Source organism: Dipodomys ordii, unplaced genomic scaffold, assembly GCF_000151885.1.
Source record: "Dipodomys ordii isolate 6190 unplaced genomic scaffold, Dord_2.0 Scaffold14, whole genome shotgun sequence".
In the NCBI taxonomy this organism is placed as follows: Eukaryota; Metazoa; Chordata; class Mammalia; order Rodentia; family Heteromyidae; genus Dipodomys; species Dipodomys ordii.
In genome coordinates this window covers 163,521-189,324 of record NW_012267230.1, presented here as the reverse complement: position 1 = coordinate 189,324, position 25,804 = coordinate 163,521, and the positions used below count along the sequence as shown (strand labels likewise).

The window sequence follows — 25,804 nt, the reverse complement described above, 5'->3', positions numbered from 1 at the left end:
CGACACTTCCGAGCGGCGGCCTCGCCCGACATCACGCTCCCCGCCGCCGACTACCCCGAAAGTGCAGAAGAAAAGCAGCAGCAGCGCGGGAAGGAAGGGGCAGACCAACGCCGCCCCGTCAGCCGCGCCGCTATTTGAGCGGACCGGAAGTGCTCAGGAGGAGACTTCCGGGAGTGCCACGGACGACTTCCGGGCGGGAGTGTCAGCTCGCCGCCGCCCCTCAGCGCCGCCAGTATTTGAAAGGACCGGAAGTGCCCCCGGAGGAGTCCCGGGAGCTGGATTTAAAAGGAGGCGGCGCGTCAGGGATGGCGACCAAGCGGCTGGCCGGGTACGCTAGCGGGGCTTCTGGCACGGGGAAAGAAAGGGTCGCCCTTGGCCGGGTTCTAAGGTCCGCGGCAGGGATGGGTAAGCAGCCTCAGCTGAAAGGCCCTTGACTGGTACTTGGTCTCGAGCCCCAGGCCGCCCCTCCACCATGGCTTCTCCCCTGCTTGGCCTCGAACCTGTGTCCACCTATTTTAGGCCTTGGATGTTACAGCGCGCTGTATAGTCTCAGGCCGGTGCACTCGTCCAGCTATTCGAGTCACCTCCTAGTGACCCGTCTCATGCATAATGGACTCTACCTAGCATATTGCCTTGGGAGTGTTTTATCATAGATTACCTTGCAGCGGGTTTATGAACGTCTCGTTTCTTTACTCAGATTTTTTAAGTGTCCTAGAAGATTTAAAAAAAAAAGGTTTTGTGTTATTCTGGCCTCAGAACTGTTATATACATAACAAGGACTTGAAAAATGCTAGAAAAATCAACTTTTTTAGTGCATCTTTACAGTAGCTCAAGTTCCTTGGGATTGCTGTAAAGAATAGGAAGGGCAGGCAAAATTTGACAAAGGGTACTTTAAGGATCATGATAGGGAAAATATGTACTAAAATTAAAAAGTGATTGCAATTAGTCCAAGAACCCAGGTCCTTTCCTCCTAATTTTATCCAATTTTATTTCCCTTGAGTCGTAGTATGTTAATGACTAATAGTCTAAGACTATTATTTGGTAACTTATTCAAACAGGAAAGTGAATGAAGTCACTGATTATATTGGATCGTTTTGCACTTTTAGGCAGCTTGGATTGATTAGGAGAAAATCAATTGCACCAGCAAATGGGAATCTAGGAAGAAGCAAATCCAGTAAGTAATGTGTACATTGTGTCTTTTCATGTTGTAGCTGTGCACTTTCAACACTGATAAATCATAAGAAACCCTGATCTTTTACAGAGCAGTTGTATGACTACTTAATTGTCATTGATTTTGAGTCTACATGCTGGAATGATGGGAAGCACCATAATAGCCAGGAAATAAGTAAGTCTGGACTGCCAGTGACAAAAAATTAGCTCTCATATGAATTGTTTATAAGTTTATAGATGTAAATCAGCCAACAGTTTAAGAAAATAAGATGTCTATAAATGTTAGTTTAATATAAAACCTGTCAATTAAAAAACAAAATCCTGCCGGGCGCTGGTGGCTCACGCCTGTAATCCTAGCTACTCAGGAGGCTGAGATCTGAGGATCACAGTTCAAAGCCAGCCCGGGCAGGAGAGACTGTGAGACTCCTATCTCCAATAAACCACCAGAAAACCGGAAGTGGCGCTGTAGCTCAAGTGGTAGGGCGCTCGCCTTGAGCTGAAGAGCTGAGGGACAGCGCTCAGGCCCAGAGTTCAAGCCCCATGACCGGAAAAAAAAAAAATCCTCTTATATCTTAATTGTTTTAAGATTTCATATATATTTACATATTTATATATTATATTGTATATATTTATCTTATATATTTTAATAATTTTTGTTATTTATTTACTTATTTATTTTGGTCAGTCCTGGGGCTTGAACTCAGGGCCTGGGCACTGTCCCTGAGCTTCTTTTGCTCAAGGCTAGCACTCTACCACTTGAGCCAAAGTACCACTTCTAGCTTTTTCTGTTTATGTGGTACTGAAGAATTGAACCCAGGGCTTTTTGCATGTTAGGCAAGTACTCCACCACTAAGCCACATTCCCAGCGTATTATATATATATTTATATAATACATATTTATATTTTGTTACAGATATATAACCTTAATTGCATAGAAACAAAAAATCATCAGAAAAATGGAGTACAGTTCAGCATCCATATGCTCTTCATATTTAAGTGTAGAAATATAAATAAATGTACACTTGCTTAAGTATTTTGATATTTTTTTCTTTGGCATGGCTTAATTATAACTTTACCACCTTGCTTGGATCATTCTGTTTTTAAAACAGTTTATAGCAATGCTACTAGTAGAGTAGTACATTTAACTACTAGTATGGTTACAGTATTAATTTGTACATTATATACATATATATTTTTTTAATTCATTACTTTGTGTGCCAGTCCTCAGTCTGGGTGCTGTCCTTGGGCCTTTTTGTTTTTTTTTACCCAAGGCTAACACTCTACCACTTGAATCACAGCTCTACCTTGAGCTTTTTGCCAGTTAATTGGAGATAAAAGTCTCATGGACTTTCTGTCTAAGCTGGCTTCCAACCCCAGTCTTCAGATCTCAGCCTTCTAAGTAGCTAGGAATACAGATAAGAGTCATTGAGACCAAGCTACACATTGCATATTTGTGTTGTTGTTCTTTCATTTAGTTGAATTTCCAGCAGTCTTGCTAAACACATCAACTGGAAGGATTGAATCCGAATTTCATGCTTATGTTCAGCCCCAAGAACATCCAGTTCTTTCTGAATTTTGCATGGAATTGACAGGCATAAAGCAGGTATGCTGCAAGTTTTTAAATTCAGAATTTGGTTTCATAAAGGAAAAAGAAAGCTATTATTATTAAGAGGATATTCTTATGAACATGAAGATCAGTACAAGGGGTATATAGATCAGTATTAAGATGCTTCCCTAGTTTATATGATGCTCTAGAGTTGATCCCTCATACCATAAGAGACAGAGGAAATCAGATTTACTTTATGGAAATTAAATGACTCAAATTTGTCCTTTTTTGTGTGTGTCAGTAAAAATGTAACAACTTATCAGCCTAATTTTCCTTACTGTAATTCTAATTACAGGATTTCTCTCTTTTTAACTAATCTTTTCACTAGATGTTCACTCTGCCCATTAGAACTTTATTATATAATTATTGTACATGCTTGATATCATGGAATTTGATTGTTGAGTTCAGATTTTATGGATCTCTAATCAGGCTCAAGTTGATGATGGAGCGCCTCTGAAAATTTGTTTATCTCAATTCTGTAAGTGGATCAATACGATTCAACAACAGAAGAAAATTACATTTGCGACTGGAGTTTCTGAACCTTCTGCTTCTGAAGTAAAATTATGTGCATTTGTTACTTGGTCAGGTAAAAATATGAGTTGTACTTGCAAATCACAAAAGGGTAGCAGTACCACTGTGTAATTCATTTGTTTAATGATTGATTTATTCTATTAGCCTATTTTGGTGGTAAATGGGAACTTCATTGTTATATTTCTACACATGCATGCAATATATGCTAATCAAATTGGCCCCCCTCTATCATTCTCCTTTATTTTTCCTCTCCCTTCTTCAAACAACTTTAATAAGTCTTATTCTTCTACTTTCATAGAAGCTTATAAAGTACTTTAACCGTATTAAATCTTTTACTGTTCACCCTTCCTTGTTCATCCTTCTGCCACCTCACACTGGTATCCATCCCCACTATATAATTCCTTATTTTTACTTTTAATATTTGTTTATCATAAAATTATACTAGTTAACCTCTTGGGTTAGGAAAAGAAATTCAAGTGCCTGTTTCTAAAATCCTGATTTGGGGATACCTGAAAATTTAAGTCTATAGAAATATTTCTACCTGGAAAAGGTGACAGGATGTGCCTGCAATCCCCACTATATAGGATGCTGAGGCATAAGGATAGCTCGAGTAGAAAAATTTGAATTCAGCTTGTACAAAATAGTGACCTCCTGACTTTATTAAGAGAAACAGAAGAAAAGAGGAGGGGAGGAGAAAGAGAAGAATGTTGAGATTTCAGGCTTGGTCACCAAATCTTTTATGCTTTGACCGCTTTCTAATATAGACATCAAGGGAAAAAAAGTAAGCCATTTAAAGTAGGCCTTTTGTATAACTATGATAAAGGATTGACATTATTCATGGATAATAGTGTTTTACCCTTGGTAGTACAGACTGATAGTCATATTTGGCTTTAAGTTTCCAAAAAAGTTTGATTTTCATAATACAGTATTTTTCTAGAATATAGAAAAATATAGGCTTTATAATTTATTAATTTAAGTAGGATTTTGCTGAAGGTTCAAGAAATACCTTCTTGGATTGGGAGTGTAGCTCAAGTGGTACAGCATCTACCTAGTCAGTACAAGACTCTGAGTTCAAACCCTAGTACCACCAAGAAAAGAAAGGAAGGAAGGAAAGAAGGAAGGAAGAAGGAAGAAAGAAGGAAGGAAGGAAAGAAAAGAATGACAGGTAGGGAAGAAGGAAGAGAGGGAGATGGAAGTAAGTTCTTAAAACTTAGTACCAGTGTTACTTTATAATAAACTGCTGTTCTATTTTATATCATCGTTCATAGTTTGTTAATGAAAAATGTTGACATCATTGACTTTGTTCCATTTTAATATTTAATACAGACTGGGACTTAGGAGTTTGCCTAGAGTATGAGTGTAAAAGAAAGCAACTTTTAAAACCTTTGTTTTTAAATTATTGGATTGATCTCAGAGCAACTTACAAGGTAAGAGTGAAAAATTGGGGTAAGTGCGCTTTCCTTTTATTGAAAATGATTGCATTTTATTCTATGCATATGTGTGGGTTTCTTCAAATGAGATATTTTCTTTTGGAGTGTTCATTTAAATATATGTCTTAAAAATATTTAAAGATAACACACAAAATCAGCCCATTTCAAATAGAAGTAAGAGTCATGAGAAATAATTGGTTAATACATACCCTTCTAAATAGTAATTCTATTTTTAGGTATGTCTTCTTCCATTTCATTAGCTTTTCTACAGGAGAAAACCAAAAGGACTAAGTGGTGCCTTGCAAGAAGTGGGAATAGAATTCTCAGGAAGGGAACATTCTGGTTTGTATAAACTTTTTTTGGGGGGTTGGTTGTGGGGCTTGAACTGGGCCTGAGTGCTGTCCTTGAGTTCTTCAGCTCAAGGCTAGCGCTCTGCCACTTGAGCCACAGTGCCACTTCTGGTTTTCTGGTGGTTAATTAGAGATAAGAGTCTCTCATGGACTTTCTTGCCCAGGCTGGCTTTGAGCCGCAGTTCTCAGATCTCAGAACTGTATCACTAAGCCACATTGCCAGTCCTGTAATAAGCTTTTTTTTTTTTTTTAATAAGTAGTTGTACAAAGAGGTTTCAATTCTCTTAGTCAGATTTTGAGTATGAAAATACAAAATTTCATTTTATTATGAATTATTTTATTATATAACTTATTTGGCTTGTGAAAATTTTTATATGAATCTTATTTTTGGGAAATGCCATTAATAAAGGATATCTTTCAGCCAAAAAAAAAACACCCTACTACCAGGCACTGGTGGCTCATACCTGTAATCCCAGCTGTTCAGGAGTATGAGATCTGAGGATTACAGCTCAAAGCTAGCCCAGGCAGGAAAGTCTTTGAGCCTCTTTCCATTGAACTACCACAAAAAACAAACAACAACAACAACAAAAACCTGTTTCTGATTTTTAGATTTCCTATTTATGAGCTATTTAAGATAAAAACTGCCATCTAGTGGGCTTTCTAATTGCTGAAATAAGTGAAAATCAAATCAAATGGAAATTAAACAAGACTACTAAAAAAAACCTGAACATAACTACTGAAAAATTATGGTCATACAGAATTCAGCTCACTTTTTTGGATACTGCATAACAAATTTTCACGCCCTTCTCTAAAGATGAGAAAGATGAAAGATTTTTATCTTACATTGGGAATGCTGCCACTGCTTTCCACAGACCAATTTATTATGATTGAAATTAGTTAGGGGACATAAAGCTAACAATATGCTTCAACTTCTATTTAAAAAGTAATCTTTTTCTTTAGTTTTTTTGTTTTTTTGTTTGTTCTTTTTTATTTTTTACACGTAGCACTACTAAATTCAGTGTTTAATATCAATTTCCCTAGGGTTAGATGATTCCCGGAATACTGCTCTTCTTGCTTGGAAAATGATCAGGGATGGCTGTCTAATGAAAATTACAAGGACCATCCATAAGGTTAGTGGTGTCTCATCACTTTATTCTCTCATCTCAAACTCCATAGTAGTCATAAGTTCATTGAAACTGGATTTCATGTGGACAGTCATTTGTAACCAATGTCGTTTTTCTTTTTGTCATACAATGTCTACTGAAGAAATTATAAATGCACAATTTCTAAAGTTGTTGGATTTGTCTATGGAATCATAGGTTCCTACTAAGAAGAATTCCAACATTTCGGCCAGAAATGTCAATATAAATCAAGTTGAAGAAACATCTACTTACAACATTTGCACCCATGGTCCTAGCATATATGAAAAGAATCCTAAAATTACAATAAATGTCCATGAAAAAGATCAAATAAGCTCAGTTTGTGTGAATTCCCATATAAAGGCACAGAAGGATCAATTACAAGTAAAGAGTGATATAAAAGCAGGTCTTCAAAATGCCAAAAGTTGCTTACCTCTTTGTGATACTAAACCCTCTACTTCTTTGGGACAATTACTATCTCCTACCTTGAATTCACCTCTCTACATACAGAAACAAAGAAAAAGTGTCCATTTTGCATTTAATGCCAAATCTAACTCTTCCACATTGGGACCTGAATTGATACGTGTTGCCACTACCATTCCATCGGTTGTTAATCATGTTTCTGATAAGGAAATTAGTTCTGCTCTTGACTGTTTACCTATGTTGGTTGATTGGGAAGATGCAATTTTACTGCCTGCATCTCAGCCTGAGCAAAATAAAGATTGTACGCCTCCTATTGATGATACAAACTTAGACATTTTATTTAATTCTGGAGAAAGACTGGTGGATTTAAATGAATCAGAAATGTTAAGTCATGAAAACTTTAGAGACAGTAAAGAACCTCCTGAAAAAATTGAGACCTCTAAGTCTGTTGTGTATAAGAGCCTTCACACTACCATTTATAACGTAAAAGAATCCAAACATTTAGATTCAGATGTTTCTGCCTTTAAATTACCTGAACACAAATCATGTGCCTTCAGTAATGTTAATGCCAGTGTATCGAACCCGATGGTTTTGAGAAAACATGCTCTTGTTTTAGATAGTACTAAAAGGAACTCATCTAGTTCCCCAGCTTTCCCACCAGCAAAAAAACAGACTTTCACTATTCATGAAGAAAAATCTATGTCATCTGATAGCTCCCCCATAAGGAGTCCTTCCTGGAACATTCTCCCCTCTATATTAACATCTACAGTTAATGTAAAAGAGCCTTGGAAGAGTACAAAAATGACACCTCCCTTATGCAAGTGTGGCCGAAGATCTAAGAGACTTGTTGTTTCTAATAATGGACCAAACCATGGAAAAGTCTTCTATTGTTGCCCTATTGGAAAACACCAAGAAAACAGAAAGTGTTGTGGTTATTTTAAATGGGAACAAGCACTTCAAAAGGAAAGAGCCAACAGCATTGTTCTATCTCATTCCACAGGGGAACTCACTTTTCACTCTCCAGAAACAAGACATACACATGACAGAAATTTAAGTTTTTCTACTAAAAATTCTTTGAAACTCAGGCCTTCAATGAGAAATTGACAAAATTTCTTTACATCTGAAGTATGTTTTTACTTTTCATATAAATTCTATTTGACTTTTCGCATAGGAAAGATAAAAAGTATAGGGTTATAAGATAGCATATCTGAGCTCTATACACACATACTAACTAAAAAGAGAAAATAACTGTCAGAACTTTTCCCTTCACCAAATTATTTACCAATTGTCTTCTGTTTATATGTGTGTGAATCCTAATTGTTCCTTAAATTCCAAAACATGAGTATCCTAATACCTTGTATAATTTTATTTATATTTTATTATACTTGTTTTAAAGAACTACAAATAAATATTTCTGTAAACTGTATTTATTAAGTTAAGTATAATTAAGCAATAGTAGTACATGATACCTTTTCTAGTTAACCTTGAAACAAATTTTAAATTTTTTGAATGAAAATTTGATGAATAAAAACCCTATTTTCAGGAATACACTGAGAATTATAAGTTTTATTTCAAGGCTTAAAGATTCATCTGTTTATCAATATACTTGAACAATTAAGGTCTAAAAAAACAAATGGATCAGAGATTTGATTTGGAAACGGTTTCTGTGTTCTAGATATTACAATTCTAGGCTGGCTGCTGATGGCTCATTGGAAGGTGGAGATAGGGAAGCTTGTAGATTGAGGCCAGCCTGGACAAAAAGTTCAAGATCTCAATCTTAACCAATAGCTTGGCACAGGTGTATATGTGTGTGTGGAGGGGCGGGGGGGCGTGCCTGATGAGGTTCTGCAATCAGGAGGATGGTTCCAAGTCAGCCCAAACACAACTGTTTACACCCCATCCCAACAGAAAAGCTCGATATAGTGGATGTGCCAGCCATCCCAATGAGAGTGGGAAGGACAAATAGGAATATTGTGGTCCAGATCAGTCCAGGCAAAAATGGAGACCCTGCCTTAAATTGTCAGAGCAAAAAGGGATAGAGTATGGCTCAAGTGAGAGAGTGCCTGTCCAGTAAGCATAAAGCTTTTAATTTAAGCCCTAATACACCACACACACACATACACACACACACACACACACCCTTCCTCTGTGATTTTTTTTTGTCACCAAACTACAGGAACATTGACACTAATGCAAAAGGATTTAGTGGGTGCTGATTTACAAATGCAGCCTCTGGTGTCAAAATAATTTTAGAATACACAGTTTAGAAGTATACAGACAACATTTCTGTGACCTCTTTATAATCTTGTGGTTTCTACAGATGTTATAGAATCTTTGATTATGATGAATTCACGTTGTATTCCATTCTTTGTTCCTCAGTTCACTTCTTTTTATCTTCCCACTGATAGTCTTTGGCAGCTCTTCAATAAATTCTATCTGTTGTTATTCAAGAGGATGAAAATTAGTCTAGAAATTTACAACTTTGATAAGGCTGATAATATACTAAGTAATATAGGGCACCCATTGGTGAGAGGTATTGTTGAGATTTTTCTTTATGTTTAGTAATTATTGTAATTCCAGTGAGCCAAATGACCAAGCAAATTAATTGAGGAGCTTCACTTTAACCTAAAAAATTCTGATATATCCATCTATCATTCTCTATTTAAGACATTTTGTGTAGTATATTTAATTAAAATAAGTAGCTGAAAATTTTCCAAAACAATAAATAAATGTTAATCCTCATTAGGATACCTACCTTTCTGGGATATTTGTAAGGTGCTGTGGTCTTTTTTACATGCTCCTGGATCTCTACTTTTAACTGTTCTTGGTCTTGTGACTTGTAATCAGGATTCAGAACAATAAAAGCCTTTACTACCTAAAATAAATATTTGAAATATCAGACATGAGTTGTGGTTTTTTTATGTTTTAGTATACCTTGCCTGATTTTTCTACCTGAACCAAGGCTGAATCCCAGTCCTGTGCACTTTAGTCAGAAAATTGATATGGACCCCTTGCTTTGTTTATTAAAGTACTTAGATCCATGCATCATTTTGAAATCTGTTTTTAATTTTGTCTTTGCTGGTACTGGGGTTTGTACTAAGCCTTACACTCATTTGACTTGCTTGTTCATAGCTGGCACTCTACCACCACTTGAGCCACCCCTCTATCCCAGCTTTTTGTTGATTGTTTTGGAGATGAGTCTCTGACTATTCTACCCAGGCTGGCCTTGAACTGTAGCCCTCTGGATCTCAACCTCTTGAGTAGCTAGGATTATACATGCCTGCGTCACCAGTACCCAGATGAAATCTGGTATGTAGAGGGAGAGAGTGTTGCGTGTTTGCACAAACACATATTAGTCCTAGGGCTTGAACTCAGGGCCTGGGCTCTGTCCCTGATTTCTTTTGCTACATGTTAGCACTGTAGCACTTGAGCCACAGTGCAACTTCCAGCTTTTTCTGTTTATGTGGTACTGAGGAATTGAACCTAGGGCTTCATGTATGCTAGGCAAGCACTCTACCATTAAGCCATATTACCAGCCTTTTTTTGTTATAAAGGTGGTGTGCAGGGGGGTTACAGTTACATAAGTCAGGTAAAGAGTACAGTTCTTTTTGCAAAATGTCACCCCTTCCCTCGCTTTCTCCCAGTTTTTCCCTCTCATCCCCACTCAAAAGTTGTATAATTCATTTTCAACATAATGTCTAGTGATTACTACAGCTGCATTTGTTCACCTTTTGTCCCTCCATTTCTGTGCCCTGCCTTACCTTCCCAAAGACAGATAAACAATACAAAAAGGAAGGAACAGCAGTACAGAAAAAAACTTGTTTCCATTTCGTGGAGTTCATTTTTATTTTATTTTCCAGTCCTGGGGCTAGGGGCTTGGGCACTGTCCTGAGCTACTTTTTGCTCAAGGCTAACAATTGAGCCATAGTACCACTTCAACTTTTTCTGTGATTAATTAGATCAGAGTCTCATGGGCTTTCCTGTCCAGGCTCTGGCTTTGAACTGTGATCCTCAGATCTTAGCCTCCTGAGTAGCTAGGATTACAGGCATGAACCACCAACACCCAGTGATAAATATTTTATGTAATTAGTTGCACATAGGCATTGCATCTTTGTGTGCTTCTCCTAAAACTATCCTCTGATCTCCCTGTGTGAGTGCCTAGAGTCCTATATAATTTGTGTCCAGGTATGTTTTAGATTTAGCTTCTGCATAGGAGAGGACCTTGAGTTCTTGCTTTGCTTTTTACACTTATGGCTGGCATGCATCCACTTTTGACTTTTTTGCTGGTTTATTGGAGAAAAGAATCTTGGCTTTTTCTACCCAGGTTGGCTTTGAACTGATTCTCCTCAGATCTCAGCCTTCTGAGTGAGTAGCTAGGATTATATGCCTGAGCTACCAGTGCCCAGCTCTGAAATCGGCTTTCTGACCTGTTTTGTCTAGGACTGTATTCATAGCATTGTCTTCATAAACAGTAGTCACACTTGATTTGTCATTTTTTTGTTGAAGGTAATCAGTTCACTAAGAATATGAATTCTCTCCCTCTACCCCCCACAGGTGCTACTGGGATTTGAATTAGGTCTGTCATGGTTGCTAGGCAGTTGCTTTACTATGAACCATGTCCCCAGCCATTTTTGTTTTAGTTATTTTTCAGATAGACTCTAGTCTCATATGTTTTTGCCTGTTGCCAGCCTGAATCCAAAATCCTTCCTGTAGCCACTAGCATAGCTGGAATTACAAGCATGAACTTTCTGGGCTGGCCTTGAACATCAGACCTCACAATATTCTGAGTAGCTAGGATTACAGCCATGAACCACCATGCATGCCCCATGCATACATTATAGGAGGCTGTTAATTTTTCATTAGCTATTTTGCTATTCCTCTGGCTCAATTACATGGTCCTGAGGAGCAAGAATAGAAATGGTACTGGGTGCTGGTGGTTCATGCCTGTAATCCTAGCTACTCAGGAGGCTGAAATCTGAGGATCACAGTTCAAAGCCAGCCTAGGTAGGAAAGTCCATGAGACTCCTATCTCCAATAAACCACCCGAAAACCAGAAGTGATGCTGTGGCTCCAGTGGTAGAGAGCTAACCTTGAGCTGAAGAGCTGAGGGACAGCGTCCAGGCCCAGAGTTCAAACCCCACAACTGACAAAATTTAAAAAAATAGAAATAGTGGTGGCCTTGACTGTCCTAAGTATGAGAAGATAGGGGAAAGGCCTCATTACTTTATGCTTATAAATCTTTTTATTATTTATTTATTTTGCCAGTTCTGGGGCTTGAACTCAGGGCCTGGGCACTGTCCCTGAGCTGCTTTTGCTCAAAGATAGCACTCTACCGCTTGCACAACAACACCACTTCCAGCCTTTTCTGTTTACATGGTACTGAGGAATTGAATCCAGGGCTTCATGCATGCAAGGCAAACATTATACCACTAAGCCACAATCCCAGCCCTCATAAATCTTTTTGTTTTTGTTTTTTTTTTGGGTCCAGTCGTGGGCCTGAACTCTGGGCCTGGGCGCTGTCCCTCAGCTCTTCAGCTCAAGGTTAGCACTCTACCATTTGAGCCACAGTGCCACTTCCGGCTTTTTTCTTTTTGCTTATGTGGTGCTGAGGAATCGAACCCAGGGCCTCATGCATGCAAGGCAAGCGCTCTACCACTGAGCCACCTTCCCAGCCCCCTCATAAATCTTTTTGCTCAAAGCATCTCCTAGAAATTGTGCCTAGATTTTTTTTCACATTTTAGTGTTTTGTTTTTAACAGTTTTATTGTTGTTTTTGTTGTTGTTGTTGTTGCATCATATAGAAGGGTTACCATTTCATAGGTCAGGTAATAAGTACATTTGTTTTGTGGACAAGGTCACCCCTTTTCTTTCTCCCAGTTTCCCTCTCCTGACCCTGACCACAAGTTGCATAGTTTATTTTCCACATAGTATATACTGAATTCGTTCACCACCCTTCCTCCATCTCTTTCTGCACCCCCAGTTTGTCCCTAAAGAAAGACAAAAAAAAAAGCAAAAACAATACCACTATCAATAGTAGCAAAAAACAAAAACACCACGTTTCCATTTCCTATTGCCTAGACAGAAATGTAGGCCATTCTTCAAGTATATGCTTCTTCCAGAATGTGCTCAAGTTCTATCCATTATGTTCTTTCCTATAGTTTCCCCAGGAAGAGAAATTTAATCTCTAGGTGGGAAACTAGAATTTAGCACCACCAGGTTCAGATTACTGGTCCAGGGTTTGTTATGTACCCTGCAGGCATAGATAGAGCAAGTAGAGTCCCCAGAAACATTTTCATGATGAAATGTAGAAAACTAAAATCTTAGCTGGGCGTCAGTGGCTCACGCCTGTAATCCTAACTACTCAGGAGGCTGAGATCTGAGGATTGTGGTTCAAAGCCAGCCTGGGCAAGAGAGACTGAGATTCCTATCCCCAATAAACCACTAGAAAAAAAAACCAGAAGTGGTGCTGTGGCTCAAGTGGTGGAGCGCTGGCCTTGAGCTGAAGAGCTGAGGGACAGTGCCCAAGCCCAGCCCACAACCGACAAAAAAAAAAAAAAAAGAAAACTAAAATCTTAGGAAATTCATAGATCAAGTGTGCAGCTCCAATTCTCTTGCAACTTAATCCAGAAGTAAAATTTGATTACAAATTATTTAATAATTTTCACCATTTGATGAGAAAGAGGTGATTTTAAAATTTTCACATACAACTGTTGAGATGGAAAAAAAAATCACCAGTGAGCAGTTTTATAACATTTTGAGCAAGTACTCATTTTTGTCTTTATTTTAAAAACCCTTTGAAGATTCCTAATTAACATATGCCATGAGCAGTTGTGCAACCGCGTGTGTTTATGTATGAATTTATTATCCAATTCATTATTGACATTTTATAAACATTTAAATCTATTTAATACTCTGTGGGTTTCTAAACATTTTTAACCCAATTAAAAATCTATCCTTGTTGGGTACAGTGACTCACACCTGTAATATCAGCTAGTTGGGAGTTGGAAATTAGGAAAATTGTGATTTGAGATCAGCCTAAGAAAAAGGTTAGTTAGATTTCATCTCAATAAACCAGTCATTGTGGTTCATGCCTGACATTCCAATTATTCAGGGGGCTATAGATAGGAAGATTTCATTCTGAGACCATACTCAGGCAAAAACACAAGACCTTAACTGAATAATAACTTCAAAATTGGGAGCAAAAAGGGCTAGGGGCAGGACAGGGAATGTGGCTCAGTGGTAAAGTGCTTACCTAGCATGCGTGAAGCCCTGGGTTTGATTCTTCAGTACCACATAAACAGAAAAAAACTGAAGTGACTCTGTGGCTCAAGCAAGCTAGCCTTGAGCAAAAGAAACTCAGGGACAGTGTCCAGGTTCTTGAGTTCAAGCAAAAAAAAAAAGGTGGGGGTGGGGGAGAGTGTAGGGGAAGGGCTTAACTCAAGCACTGGAACATAGCAAGAACTTAGCAAGAACAATGTCCTGAGTTCAAATAGCAGTGGGTAGTTTTATTACTGCCAAACTTTTTATTAGAAGTTTGCCCCCCCCTTTAGTTCAAGCCTCAGTGATGGCAAGACTAAATTAAAAATAAAATGATCATTGCTATAAAGGAATTGTTCAAAACCATTTTTTAAATTTTGTAATCAGTTTCACATGTTGATGACATCTATATTATAAATAAAGTCTGCCTTATCTTTCTAAAACGCTATAAAAAATTACTAAGGAAAACAACCTAGCTGGGGCTGGGAAAGTGGCTCAGTGCTAAAGTGCTTGCCTTGCATGCATGAAGCCCTGGCTTCAATTCCTCAGCACCACATAAACAGAAGAAGCCGGAAGTAGGTGCTGTGGTTCAAGTGGTAGAGTGCTGGCCTTGAGCTGAAGAGCTGAGGGACAGCGCCCAGGTACAGAGTTCAAGCTCCATAACTGACAAAAACAAAAAAACAAAACAAAAAAACCCGAGCCTTATGGTTAAAGGACAACTTGTACTCAAATCACAGTTTACTGCATAATTTTGAACAAGGTCTTAGTTTCTTTTCTCTAAAAGAAGTTATGAGGATTAAATAAATGTCTTAGAGTAATACCTGGCACATAATAAGTCATTAAAATAGTAGTTTGTAGATATAGCACTAAAAAGGATAAGGAGTTAGGGATTTTGAGTTTTTCCTTGTTTTCCTGTCAGAACTGGGGTTGGAACTGAAGACCTTGTGCTGTTTGGCTTGCTCTACCACATGAGCTACATCTGATGGTTGTTTGAGAGATGAAATCTTTCAGACTTTTCTGTCCAGGCTAGCTCTAAACTGTGATCCTCCAGATCTCAGCATCCTGAGTAGTTAGGATTACAGATGTAAACCACCAGCACCCTCCTTTTTTTTTTTAACTAAAAATTCATACATGAGACTTTGAAATTTTTCTGAAGTTCTGTACAAAAACCTCAGATTTTCTGAAAAGAGCCTCTGACCCTGACATTCAATATATAACCACACACAAGCAACATGTTATTATTTAAATTAAATTAAAATTAGATAAGTCCCTTCACTTACCCTAGCCATATAACAAGTGATTGCTAGTCATATTTTTTTTGGGGGGGGATCCAGTCGTGGGGCCTGAACTCTGGGCCTGGGCGCTGTCCCTCAACTCTTCAACTCAAGGCTAGTGCTCTACCACTTGAGCCACAGCACCACTTCCGGCTTTTTTTCTTTTTGCTTATGTGGTGCTGAGGAATTGAACCGAGGGCCTCATGCATACAAGGCAAGTACTTTTGCACTGAGCCACCTTCCCAGCCCAACTAGTCATATATTTTAACTAGAGCTTTTTTCAAATTCTTAGAGGTGTGTGGTCCAGTAAATTTAAGGAACTAATAATCTCAACATATATTTCTTAGCTTTGTATTTCACCTTTAAGTATTAAAATAACATTTAAAATCTAAGTATTGTTTTAAGAAATAACAATATTTTAAGAAATAACAAAAAAGGGGCTGGGAAGGTGGCTCAGTGGTAGAGTGCTTGCCTTGCATGCCTGAGGCCCTGGGTTCGATTCCTCAGCACCACATAAGCAAAAACAAAAAAAAGCCAGAAGTGGTGCTGTGGCTCAGGTGGTAGAGCGCTAGCCTTGACCTGAAGAGCTGAGGGACAGCGCCCAGGCCCAGAGTTCAAGTCCCACGACTGGACCTAAAAAAAAAAAAAAAAAAAGAAAGAAAAAAAAAACGCATCTATACCTTCATCCCTACTGGAAAGTTTTTGGGGTTTTTTGTTGGTTGTGGGGCTTGAACTCTGGGCCTGAGCACTGTCCCTCAGCTCTTCAGCTCAAGGCTGGCTTTCTACCACTTGAGCCACTGTGCCACTCCCACTTTTTCTGCTTATGTAGTGCTGAGGAATCGAACCCAGGGCCTCATGCATGTGAGGCAAGCACTCTACCACTGAGCCACCTTCCCAGCCCTCCTACTGGAAAGTTTTAAAGAACTTTCTGGCTTATATTGCCAGTGTGGTGCTATACTTATTTAATCCTAGCACCTGGTTGGCCATGGCAAGAGGATCCTGATTAGCCCAGCTTGAGCTACATAGTGAGATGTTGTCCTTAAAATCTCATGTACAGAAGCTGGATACCAGTAGTTCTCTCCAGTAATCTTAGCCACTGAAGAGGCTGATGTCTGAGGATCATGATTTGAAGCCAACTAGGGCAGAAAAGAAAAGACTTTTATCTCCAATTAAGCACCAAAACAAGAACAACAAAAGCCAGATGTAGAGTTGTGGCTCAAGTGGTTCAGCACTCACTAGCCTTGATCAAAAAACCTCAGAGACAATCTCCTAGGCCCTGGATCAGCAACAACAACAAAAAAGTCATGTATAGAAACTACACATTTTTTTTTAAAATTGAAAACATATGTAAGTAGATAAAGTAAGTCATTTATTGAAAATAATTTTTTCAAAGCAAAATAAACATGAAATTCTTAAAAAATTAAAATAAAAATTGGCTGAAAATTTATAGAGGTATTATGTTAAGGTATTATTAAAGTGTATTAATTATATTTTAAGCACCATTTGGATAATATAATAGAAAAAAAACTAAATATTAAGCTGGGCACCTATGGCTCATGCCTGTAATCCTAGCTACTCAGGAGGCTGGACGTGACATTGTGGCTCAAACTGGATGTGACATTGTGGCTCAAATGGTAGAGCACTAGCCTTGAGCTGAAGAGCTCAGGGACAATGCTCAGGCCCAGAGTTCAAGCCCCATGATGGACTCAAAAAAATAAAAACTTAAAATTTAATTAGTGATCTGTTTCTTGCTCTCATTTACCTGGAATCTTGCCTTTTACAGTGAATAGGAGTTTTTATACTAATAACTTTCCAAACTAGCAAATACCAGTCATTATTCAATGTACAAAACAATTTTGGGCCTGTGCTAGTGGCTCATACCTATAATCTTGGCTATTGAGGAGACTGAAGATAAAGATCACAGTTCCAAGCCAGCCTGGAGAGGAAAGTCCATGAGACTCTATCTCCAATTAACCAGGAGCTGGAAGTGGAGCTGTTGTTCAAATGGTAGAACACTAGCTTTGAGCTAAAAAGCTAAGCCCCCAGGCTTCTGAGTTTAAGTCCCAGTACCTGCACCAAAAAATAAAATTAATTAATTAATTTATTAAACCTATCCAATCCCTAAGATTGAATACTTTATAAATCTTTCTTGTATCTGCTACTTTTTCAAGCCCTCCACCTAGGATTTGGGATAAGGAACCTGATTATACGATACAAAAAAATCTGGACATGTGCTAACAACCGTGTCATCTATAAAACTTTGTTCAATATTAGAAGGAAGATGTATTGACAAAATACTGTGGGAAGACAGTGTGATTCCAGACAAACCTTGGAGTTATGTTGGAGATACATTGGTAAAACCCAGGAAAGGAGTTTGACCTGGTAAACGGTATCTGAAGAATGGCAATGGCAACTTTAAGCATAACTACCATGTGATCAGCTCTAAGAAGAGTGAGTCTTAGATCCCATCTTGTTCTTTGCTCATTTTCCGAAGCGTTGTATTCATTTGCTTTCTCATGGTTGTCTCCATTCTTGTCACTGATATTGCTCCCATCCCTGACACCTGATGTCAGCCCTTCCTCCTCAGCAATACCAAGGCCATCACCGGCTTCCAGACTTGGATTAACTGCTCCATCCAGCTGCCATCTAGAGTGAACCTGGATAATTGGCATCCATTCCATTTTTTGCCCCAGCCCTTCTTAGAAAGGATTTAAATTTTTTTCTAGCATGCTTTTTTTCTACCTTATCCTATAGCCCTTCTTTCTGGTGAACATATTTCTATCTGACGTCATTTAGTAAGTGATTTTTATCTGACTTGCATATTTAATGAATGAAACATTTGTGTAATTCTGTTTCAATAAAGTCCTCTTTTGTGTATTTTTATTTATTTTTGTGCTAATACCAGAGCTTGAACTCCAGTCTCAGTATGTTCTTGCTCAGCTTGTTTGCTCATGACTGACACTTTACCACTTGAGTAATACTACTTTCTAGCTTTTTTCTGGTTAATTGGAGATTGGAGTCTCTCATATTTGTCTGCCCAAGCTGGCTCTGAACTATGATTCTCAGATCCCTGCCTCTTGAGTAGGTAGGATTATAGGTGTGAGTCACAGTGCCCCGCTTGTAAATTCCTAACTGAAAGTATATATTAACTTGCCAATAAAACAGAAGGTTAAGATGAATCAGTTATTTTACCTCTCCTCTGACAGGGTCTGGGCTACTGACAACAGCTGACTCTGCAACGGAAGGATGCTCCATCAAGACACTTTCTACTTCATATGGTCCAATTCGGTAACTGCGAAAGCACATGTCAACAGGAATTTATAAGGCTGAGTTAGGTTCATTCTGTAATGCCACTGATTAGTTCACAGAGGCAGTAAAGAAAATTACCCTGAGGATAATATGATATCATCTGATCTTGCAACAAACCAGAAATATCCATCTTCATCCATATACCCTCTGTCTCCAGTTATATAGAAATTGCCTCGTATAGTTGAAGCTGTCTTTGAAGGATTATCCTGTAAAACAGGTAGCATTATCATGGATATGACTGTTTTAATATGTTAAAACTTTAACTATTCAAAGAAAAAGAGTTGGACTTTTTTAAGAAGCCTTAGAATGAAGAGGAGCCAGAGTGTGAAATAAGGATAAAATTCCAACAGGGAGCTAGTACAATATAAGAAAGGTAAAAAAGTAAAGTGTGGCCAGATGCTGTTGGCTCATGCCTGTAATCCTAGCCACTAAGGAGGCTGAGGATCTCGGTTCAAAGCCAGCTCAGGGAAGGAAAATCCATGAGACTCTTATCTCCAGTTAACTACCAGAAAACTGGAAGTGGCGCTTAAGTGGTAGAGTGCTAGCTTTGAGCTGAAGAACGAAGGGACAGTGCTCAGACCCAGAGTTCAAGCCCCACAACTGACCAAAAAAAAAAAAAAAAGACTAGGCACACTAGTTGAGAATTTTCTTAGCTAGATCACAAGATAAATGGTGCAGGAACGCAGAACTCCAGCAGTTGGCTAATTAAATAATATTGAATTGCTGAATAATACCTCATAGTATTAGGAAAAGAAAGAAGTGAATATTCACAGTTAAAAGAAAGCAACAGGGGCTGGGAAGGTGGCTCAGTGGTAGAGCGCTTGACTTGCATGCATGAGGCCCTGGGTTCGATTCCTCAGCACCACATAAGCAAAAAGAAAAAAAAAGCTGGAAGTGGCACTGTGGCTCAAGTGGTAGAGCGCTAGCCTTGAGCTGAAGAGCTGAAGGACAGTGCCCAGGCCCAGAGTTCAGGCCCCATGACCAGACCTCCCCCCCCAAAAAAAAAACCAAAAAAACAAAAAAAAAAAAAGAAAAGGAAGAGTAAGCTGGAAAACAAAAGGCCTTTCTGCCTAAAAGCAGGGGAACTTCAGACGTGTGTGTGTGTGTGTGTGTGTGTGTGTGTGTGTGTGTGTGTGTGTGTATGGTATATGGTTTGATAGTCCTTTCCTCTTCATCCTGCTCCTTCTTGTTGACATTCTACAAATGATAAGTTCTGTAACTAGGGAGGCTTCCACAAAGGAAAGAAAAGGGAGGCTGAGCTATGTCTGTAGCTCTGAGCCCAGTAGTTGTAGTAAGAAAATATAATCTCTTTGTATATTATGTGATCTTTTATTTAAAGAATCTAAAGATTTTACCCCCAAATTCATATCTGATAAACATGTTTGGCAATGTAGCAGGATAGAGAATCAACATATCAAAAAATCAGAAGCTTTTCTGGATACTAATAGTGAACAGGCTGAGAAAGAAATCAGGAAATCCACACTTCAGACTGCTCAAGACAGTAGCAAAGGGTGTAAGACACACCTCAGATTGTTCAAAAAAGTAGCAGAAGGTGTGAATATGTTTTGAGATTGCTATATGTTATCTCAAAGTCTTTAATGGTCGGACACTGGACACAAGTGGCTCACGCCTGTAATCCTAGCTACTCAGGAGGCTGAGATCTGAGGATCGCGGTTCAAAGCCAGCCCGGGCAGGAGAGACCGTGAGACTCCTATCTCCATTAAACCACCAGAAAAACAGAAGTGGTGCTGTAGCTCAAGTGGTAGAGTGCTCGCCTTGAGCTGATAGAGCTGAGGGACAGCGCCCAGGCCCACAGTTCAAGCCCCATGACCGACAAAAAAAAAAAAAAAGAATGTAATCTTTAAAAATTGAAGTATACTTCAATTCGTAAAAGAAATTATTTACTTTTCTTACTGCATAAAGTATTATTGAGTGCACATTACCAAAATGTAAAAGAAGACTAGAATGTTGCTGAAATTTCACCACTGAATGCTAATCACATTTTGGTAATAACTTTTAAGACAATACAGACATAAGAAAAATTAGCATCACTTATAATATAGGGAATAACACTAGAAAGTGTGTGTACCAACCTTAACATCAAAAGCAGGAGAAGCCTTTCCCATTGAGCCGGGCTTAATTTTCATTCCCTTAAAATTTCCACAGATTAGCACCTAGTTATGAAGAAGAAAAATAAGATAACGTTATCGTATATTATATATTCATTGTACAAATATTTGCTTTAAGAACTTACTATGAACCAAAACCAAAATTAAGTCTCTCTTTTTTCATGGAGTATAGAGATTGACAATAACTTACAAGTGTATATAATAAAATTTTTGAGAGAATAAATTCATAATTGCTAAACTATCCATTATTATGAAAACAATGAGAATATTAACATTTGTACTTGTATTCATATGATAGTTGTTGTGCTCATTATATTTTGCTTTTAATTTTTTGGAATTTTTGCCCAGGTAATAATTCTCAGGGTTTATAGATTGAAACATTATAGAAAGATACACCATAAAAAAATTTCAACCTTTTCCTTATTTTCACTGTCTTATCCCTCCCTCTGGTACAAAATAACAACTTTGTTCTTACTTCATTCATTGCCTATAGAATTCCTAAGAGCTCTTGGAAAATCCCCTTTAAAGTTGCTTACCAACTCCTTAAGAATTGAGTGTTTAAGGAAACAAGATGCTCAGCCAGTTTTCCACTTTGTGACAGCCCCGATTATTGCTCTCGACACAAATTCAATGGAATTTCATATTGTGGATCGTGGGACTTGAACTCAGGGGTGCTGTCCCTGAGCTCTTTTTGCTCAAGGCTAGTGCTCTATCACTTCTGAGCCACAGCTCTACTTTATCCCCAAGGGAGCTCTGCTCTTTGGGTTGTGTTTATGTGTATGCCTTGCTGAGGCTTGGTCTCCACCCAACATGTGCCTGCTGTTTTTAAAAGCTTGGCTTAAGCTTTGTTTGAGGCTGCAGGTCTTTGTAATTAGCCACCTACAGATCACTAGCACTCCAATAAAGACTCCAAAATCCAACCCCTCAAAAAGAAAATATTGTGATGCTGGGTACCAATGGCTCACATCTGTAATCTTAGCTACTAGTTTCTCACAGGTTTTACTTTAAAAAAAGAAAATCTGATTCCTAACCACATCACTTACTCCCTTATCCTTCAAACATTCTAAGACATAATAGACATTTTGATTTTTACTTATCTAACCCAACTGTCCAGTCTTATCTTTTCAGGAAGGTCAAGTACCGTTTCTGTTTGTCCATATCCGTTATAGATGTCCAGGCCAGTCAGGTTTTTCCATTGTTCAGTCACTTCAGGATTGATTGGCTCCCCTGCACTCACACAATGCTTTAAGCTTTTGAATTTGTAGCTTCTCAGACAAGAGATAGCACATTTAAGATTAAGAGAAAAAAATGGGAAGAATTAGAAATTAGAAGTGTTGTTCATACCAAATAAACATAATTCTAGTATAAAATTATACCAGTTTTGCTTTTTGTTTTGGGTTGTAAAGCCATGTCATCCTTAGGGAAGGTATACGATAATAACATTTTAAATTAACAGTTAAAATTTCCCTTACATTTATTTATAAGCCTGAAGTTGTGGGTGCAGTGAATTGTTCTTTCTTTTCAGATGAACAATCAATGCATACATATGGAATCAATAATTTTTAAAGCATGTATTCTTTTTTTCTATTTGCTGGGATAAGATTCTAGATAGGAGCAACTTCTTTATTGTCACAGTTCGGAAAACATCCATCATCCAAAAGATTAAGAAGTTTCTTATCTCTCCAGTTTTTACTAGCACCTGTTATTTGTACAGGGGGTTCATTTTGACAGTCAATTTATGGGTACAATATACTTGATCAGTCTAACTCCTTGCATCTCTCTCCATCATACTCTCACCTCCTCAAACCAATCTTAATTCATTGTTTCATTTTCACATGTGTACATGAGGTGTTTTAGCGTTTTAACCACATTCTCCTTTCTTTACCCTCTGTTGGCGTTTTCTCCTTCTCATTCGTATCCATACAGGTCTCAGACAGGACCTGTTTTACTTTCTGATCATTCATTTTTGAAAGTATATGCTGCTGGGCACTGGTGGCTCATACCTGTAATCCTAGCTACACAGGAGGCTGAGATCTGAAGATTGCCATTCAAAGCCAGCCTGGGCAGGAAAGTCCATGAGACTCTCATCTCCAATTAACTACCAGAAAACCAGAAGTGGTGCTGTGGCTCAAGTGGTAGAGCACTAGCCTTGAGTTGAAGAGCTGAGGGACAGTGCCCAGGTCCAGAGTTCAAGCCCCATGACCAACCAAAAAAAAGAAAAAAAGTATATGCTTTCTGATAATAGGTGGCTCACTCCTGTAATCCTAGCTACTCAGGAGTCTGAGATCTGGGGATCATGGTTTGAAGCCTATAATTACAAACATATATAAATTACATAATAAATTATATAATTATATATTATATTGTGTATATTATATGTGATATAGTATAATTATATATTTAGTATATAATTATATATTATATATTATCACATAATATATAACAGTGTATTAGGGTTCCTTTCCTTGGATCCTAACCAGCATGTGTTGTTACTTGTGTCCTTGATGATGATCATTCTGACTGGAGAATTTCATCTCAGTGCCATTTTGATTTTGATATGCATTTTTTAACAGCCAGGGCTATTAATCATTTCTTTATGTATTTATTGGACATTTGTATTTATTTCATGAATTATCTGTTCAGTACATTTGCATATTTATTAATTGATTCTTTGGGATTTTCATTTTTTCTTCTTTTAGTTGTACCTCTGTGTAAATATTTTGCTCTCTGTCAAATATACAGCTGGCAAAATTTTCTTCCAATCTGTTTGCTGTCTCTTCAGTTTAGTGACTATTCCCTTTGCAGCACAGAAACTTTTTGATGCAGTCTTATTTGTCAGTCCTTGCTCTTAGAGATACTCGAGTTCTATTCAGAAAGTTGCTGCCTTATAGGACATTGATGGATCACACCTGTAATCCTAGCTACTCAGGAGGCTGAGATCTAAGGATTGTGGTTCAAAGCCAGCCCCAGCAGGAAAGTCCATGAAACTCTTATCTCCAATTAACCACCAGAAAGCCGGAAGTGGCTCGGTGGCTCAAGTGGTAGAGCACTAGCCTTGAGCTGAAGAGCTGAGGAACAGCACCCAGATCCAGAGTTCAAGCCCCACAACTGACAAAAAGCAAAGTTGCTGCCTATGCCAGTATGTTCCAATGTTTTCCCTATTATTTCCTGTAGTAGTTTCAAAGATTGTTACATTAATATCCTTTATCCACATTGAATTTATATTAGTATAGGATAAGAGATAGGATTCCAGTTTCCCTTAGGTTATCTTCTCTTCAATATATATTTTGGGCTTCTTTGTCAAAATATAATATAAGATTGTTGTTGCTGTTTGTATTTATTTCTGGGTATTCTATTCTTTTCTGTTGTATTCTATTCAGATGTTCCTTTCTACTCTGTTGCTCATGCATGGGGATACCTCCAAGACTGATGTTTTTGTTTTGTTTTGTTTTCTCAAGGTTTTTTTTTTTTTGGCTATTTAGGGTCATTTGTGCTTCAATAGGAATTTTAGGACTAAATTTTCTATTTCTATGAAGAATTGTGATCTTGATGGGAATTGGATTAAATCGGTAGATTACTTTGGGTATCATAACCATTTTCTTAATAATTCTTTCAGTCCATGAGCAAAGAAGTCTTTTCCTTTTCTGGTGTCTTCAATTTTCTTCTTCAAAGTTTTATGGCTTTTATCTCTGTTAAGTTTACTCCTAAGTAAATGCCTAGACTGTTGTGAGGCTGTTGTGAATGTAGTTCATTTCCTGATTTATTTTTCTGGCAAGGCAAAATTTACTTTTGCCAAAGAGTGTACCATTAGCCAAAAATCTTGCAAGCAAGCACGCAAAGCATAAAGACGGATCCCTGTTAATCCCTAATGCTGCAAGCCCTGCCCCTCTGCTCAAATTGGCCAAGCTCAGAATCACAATCTGCTCACACTTGGCTAGTTTGAAGAGGGTAGGATGCAACAAATATACAGTTTTACATCTTATAAAGTAACCATTAAGGGGCTGGGAAGGTGGCTCAGTGGTAGAGGGCTTGCCTTGCATGCTCGAGGCCCTGGGTTCGATTTTTCAGCACCACATAAGGAAAAAGAAAAAAGCCGGAAGTGGCGCTGTGGCTCAAGTGGTAGAGTGCTAGCCTTGAGCTGAAGAGCTGAGGGACAGCGCCCAGACCCAGAGTTCAGACCCCACAACTGGACCCAATAAATAAATAAATAAATAAAGTAACCATTAAAAGCCTTTTGGGGGCGGAGGGGAGTGGGTCGTGGGGCTTGAACTCTGGGCCTGGGTGCTGTCCCTCAGCTCTTCAGCTCAAGGCAAGTGCTCTACCACTTGAGCCACAGCACCACTTTTGGTTTTCTGAGTGTTTATTGGAGATAAAAGTCTCACAGAGTTTGGGCTGGCTTTGAACCATGATCCTCAGATCTCTGCCTCCTGAGTAGCTAGGATTACAGGCGTGAGCCACTTGTGTCCAGTGTCCGACCATTAAAGACTTTGAGATAACATATAGCAATCTCAAAACATATTCACACCTTCTGCTACTTTTTTGAACAATCTGAGGTGTGTCTTACACCCTTTGCTACTGTCTTGAGCAGTCTGAAGTGTGGATTTCCTGATTTCTTTCTCAGCCTGTTCACTATTAGTATCCAGAAAAGCTTCTGATTTTTTGATATGTTGATTCTCTATCCTGCTACATTGCCAAACATGTTTATCAGATATGAATTTGGGGGTAAAATCTTTAGATTCTTTAAATAAAAGATCACATAATATACAAAGAGATTATATTTTCTTACTACAACTACTGGGCTCAGAGCTACAGACATAGCTCAGCCTCCCTTTTCTTTCCTTTGTGGAAGCCTCCCTAGTTACAGAACTTATCATTTGTAGAATGTCAACAAGAAGGAGCAGGATGAAGAGGAAAGGACTATCAAACCATATACCATACACACACACACACACACACACACACACACACACACACACACACACACGTCTGAAGTTCCCCTGCTTTTAGGCAGAAAGGCCTTTTGTTTTCCAGCTTACTCTTCCTTTTCTTTTTTTTTTTTTGTTTTTTTGGTTTTTTTTTTGGGGGGGGAGGTCTGGTCATGGGGCCTGAACTCTGGGCCTGGGCACTGTCCTTCAGCTCTTCAGCTCAAGGCTAGCGCTCTACCACTTGAGCCACAGCGCCACTTCC

General features: G+C 38.4%; 2 protein-coding genes across 2 annotated transcripts in view; one reads left to right on the top strand and one right to left on the bottom strand.

Annotated features, from left to right (window-relative positions):
* The first annotated feature begins 233 nt into the window (after positions 1 to 233).
* Positions 234 to 8,210, top strand: Eri2 (ERI1 exoribonuclease family member 2). Its single transcript, XM_013011608.1, has 9 exons — positions 234 to 328; positions 1,107 to 1,174; positions 1,262 to 1,345; positions 2,646 to 2,773; positions 3,206 to 3,362; positions 4,634 to 4,734; positions 4,998 to 5,079; positions 6,129 to 6,217; positions 6,407 to 8,210. The coding sequence occupies exons 1-9, from the start codon at positions 306 to 308 to the stop codon at positions 7,751 to 7,753; spliced, it is 2,079 nt and encodes a 692-aa protein (XP_012867062.1). The 5' UTR covers positions 234 to 305; the 3' UTR covers positions 7,754 to 8,210.
* A 5-nt stretch (positions 8,211 to 8,215) lies between these two features.
* The window catches only part of Acsm3 (acyl-CoA synthetase medium-chain family member 3), a 59,843-nt gene continuing 42,254 nt past the window's right edge, over positions 8,216 to 25,804 (bottom strand). Inside the window, exons 8-13 of the mRNA XM_013011153.1 lie at positions 21,759 to 21,882; positions 20,582 to 20,662; positions 18,567 to 18,730; positions 18,372 to 18,471; positions 9,405 to 9,524; positions 8,216 to 9,085 (exon numbers count right to left, since the gene is read on the bottom strand). Of these exons, the coding sequence (XP_012866607.1) occupies positions 8,999 to 9,085; positions 9,405 to 9,524; positions 18,372 to 18,471; positions 18,567 to 18,730; positions 20,582 to 20,662; positions 21,759 to 21,882 (676 nt within the window). The 3' untranslated portion in view covers positions 8,216 to 8,998. The remainder of the gene's footprint in view (positions 9,086 to 9,404; positions 9,525 to 18,371; positions 18,472 to 18,566; positions 18,731 to 20,581; positions 20,663 to 21,758; positions 21,883 to 25,804) is intronic.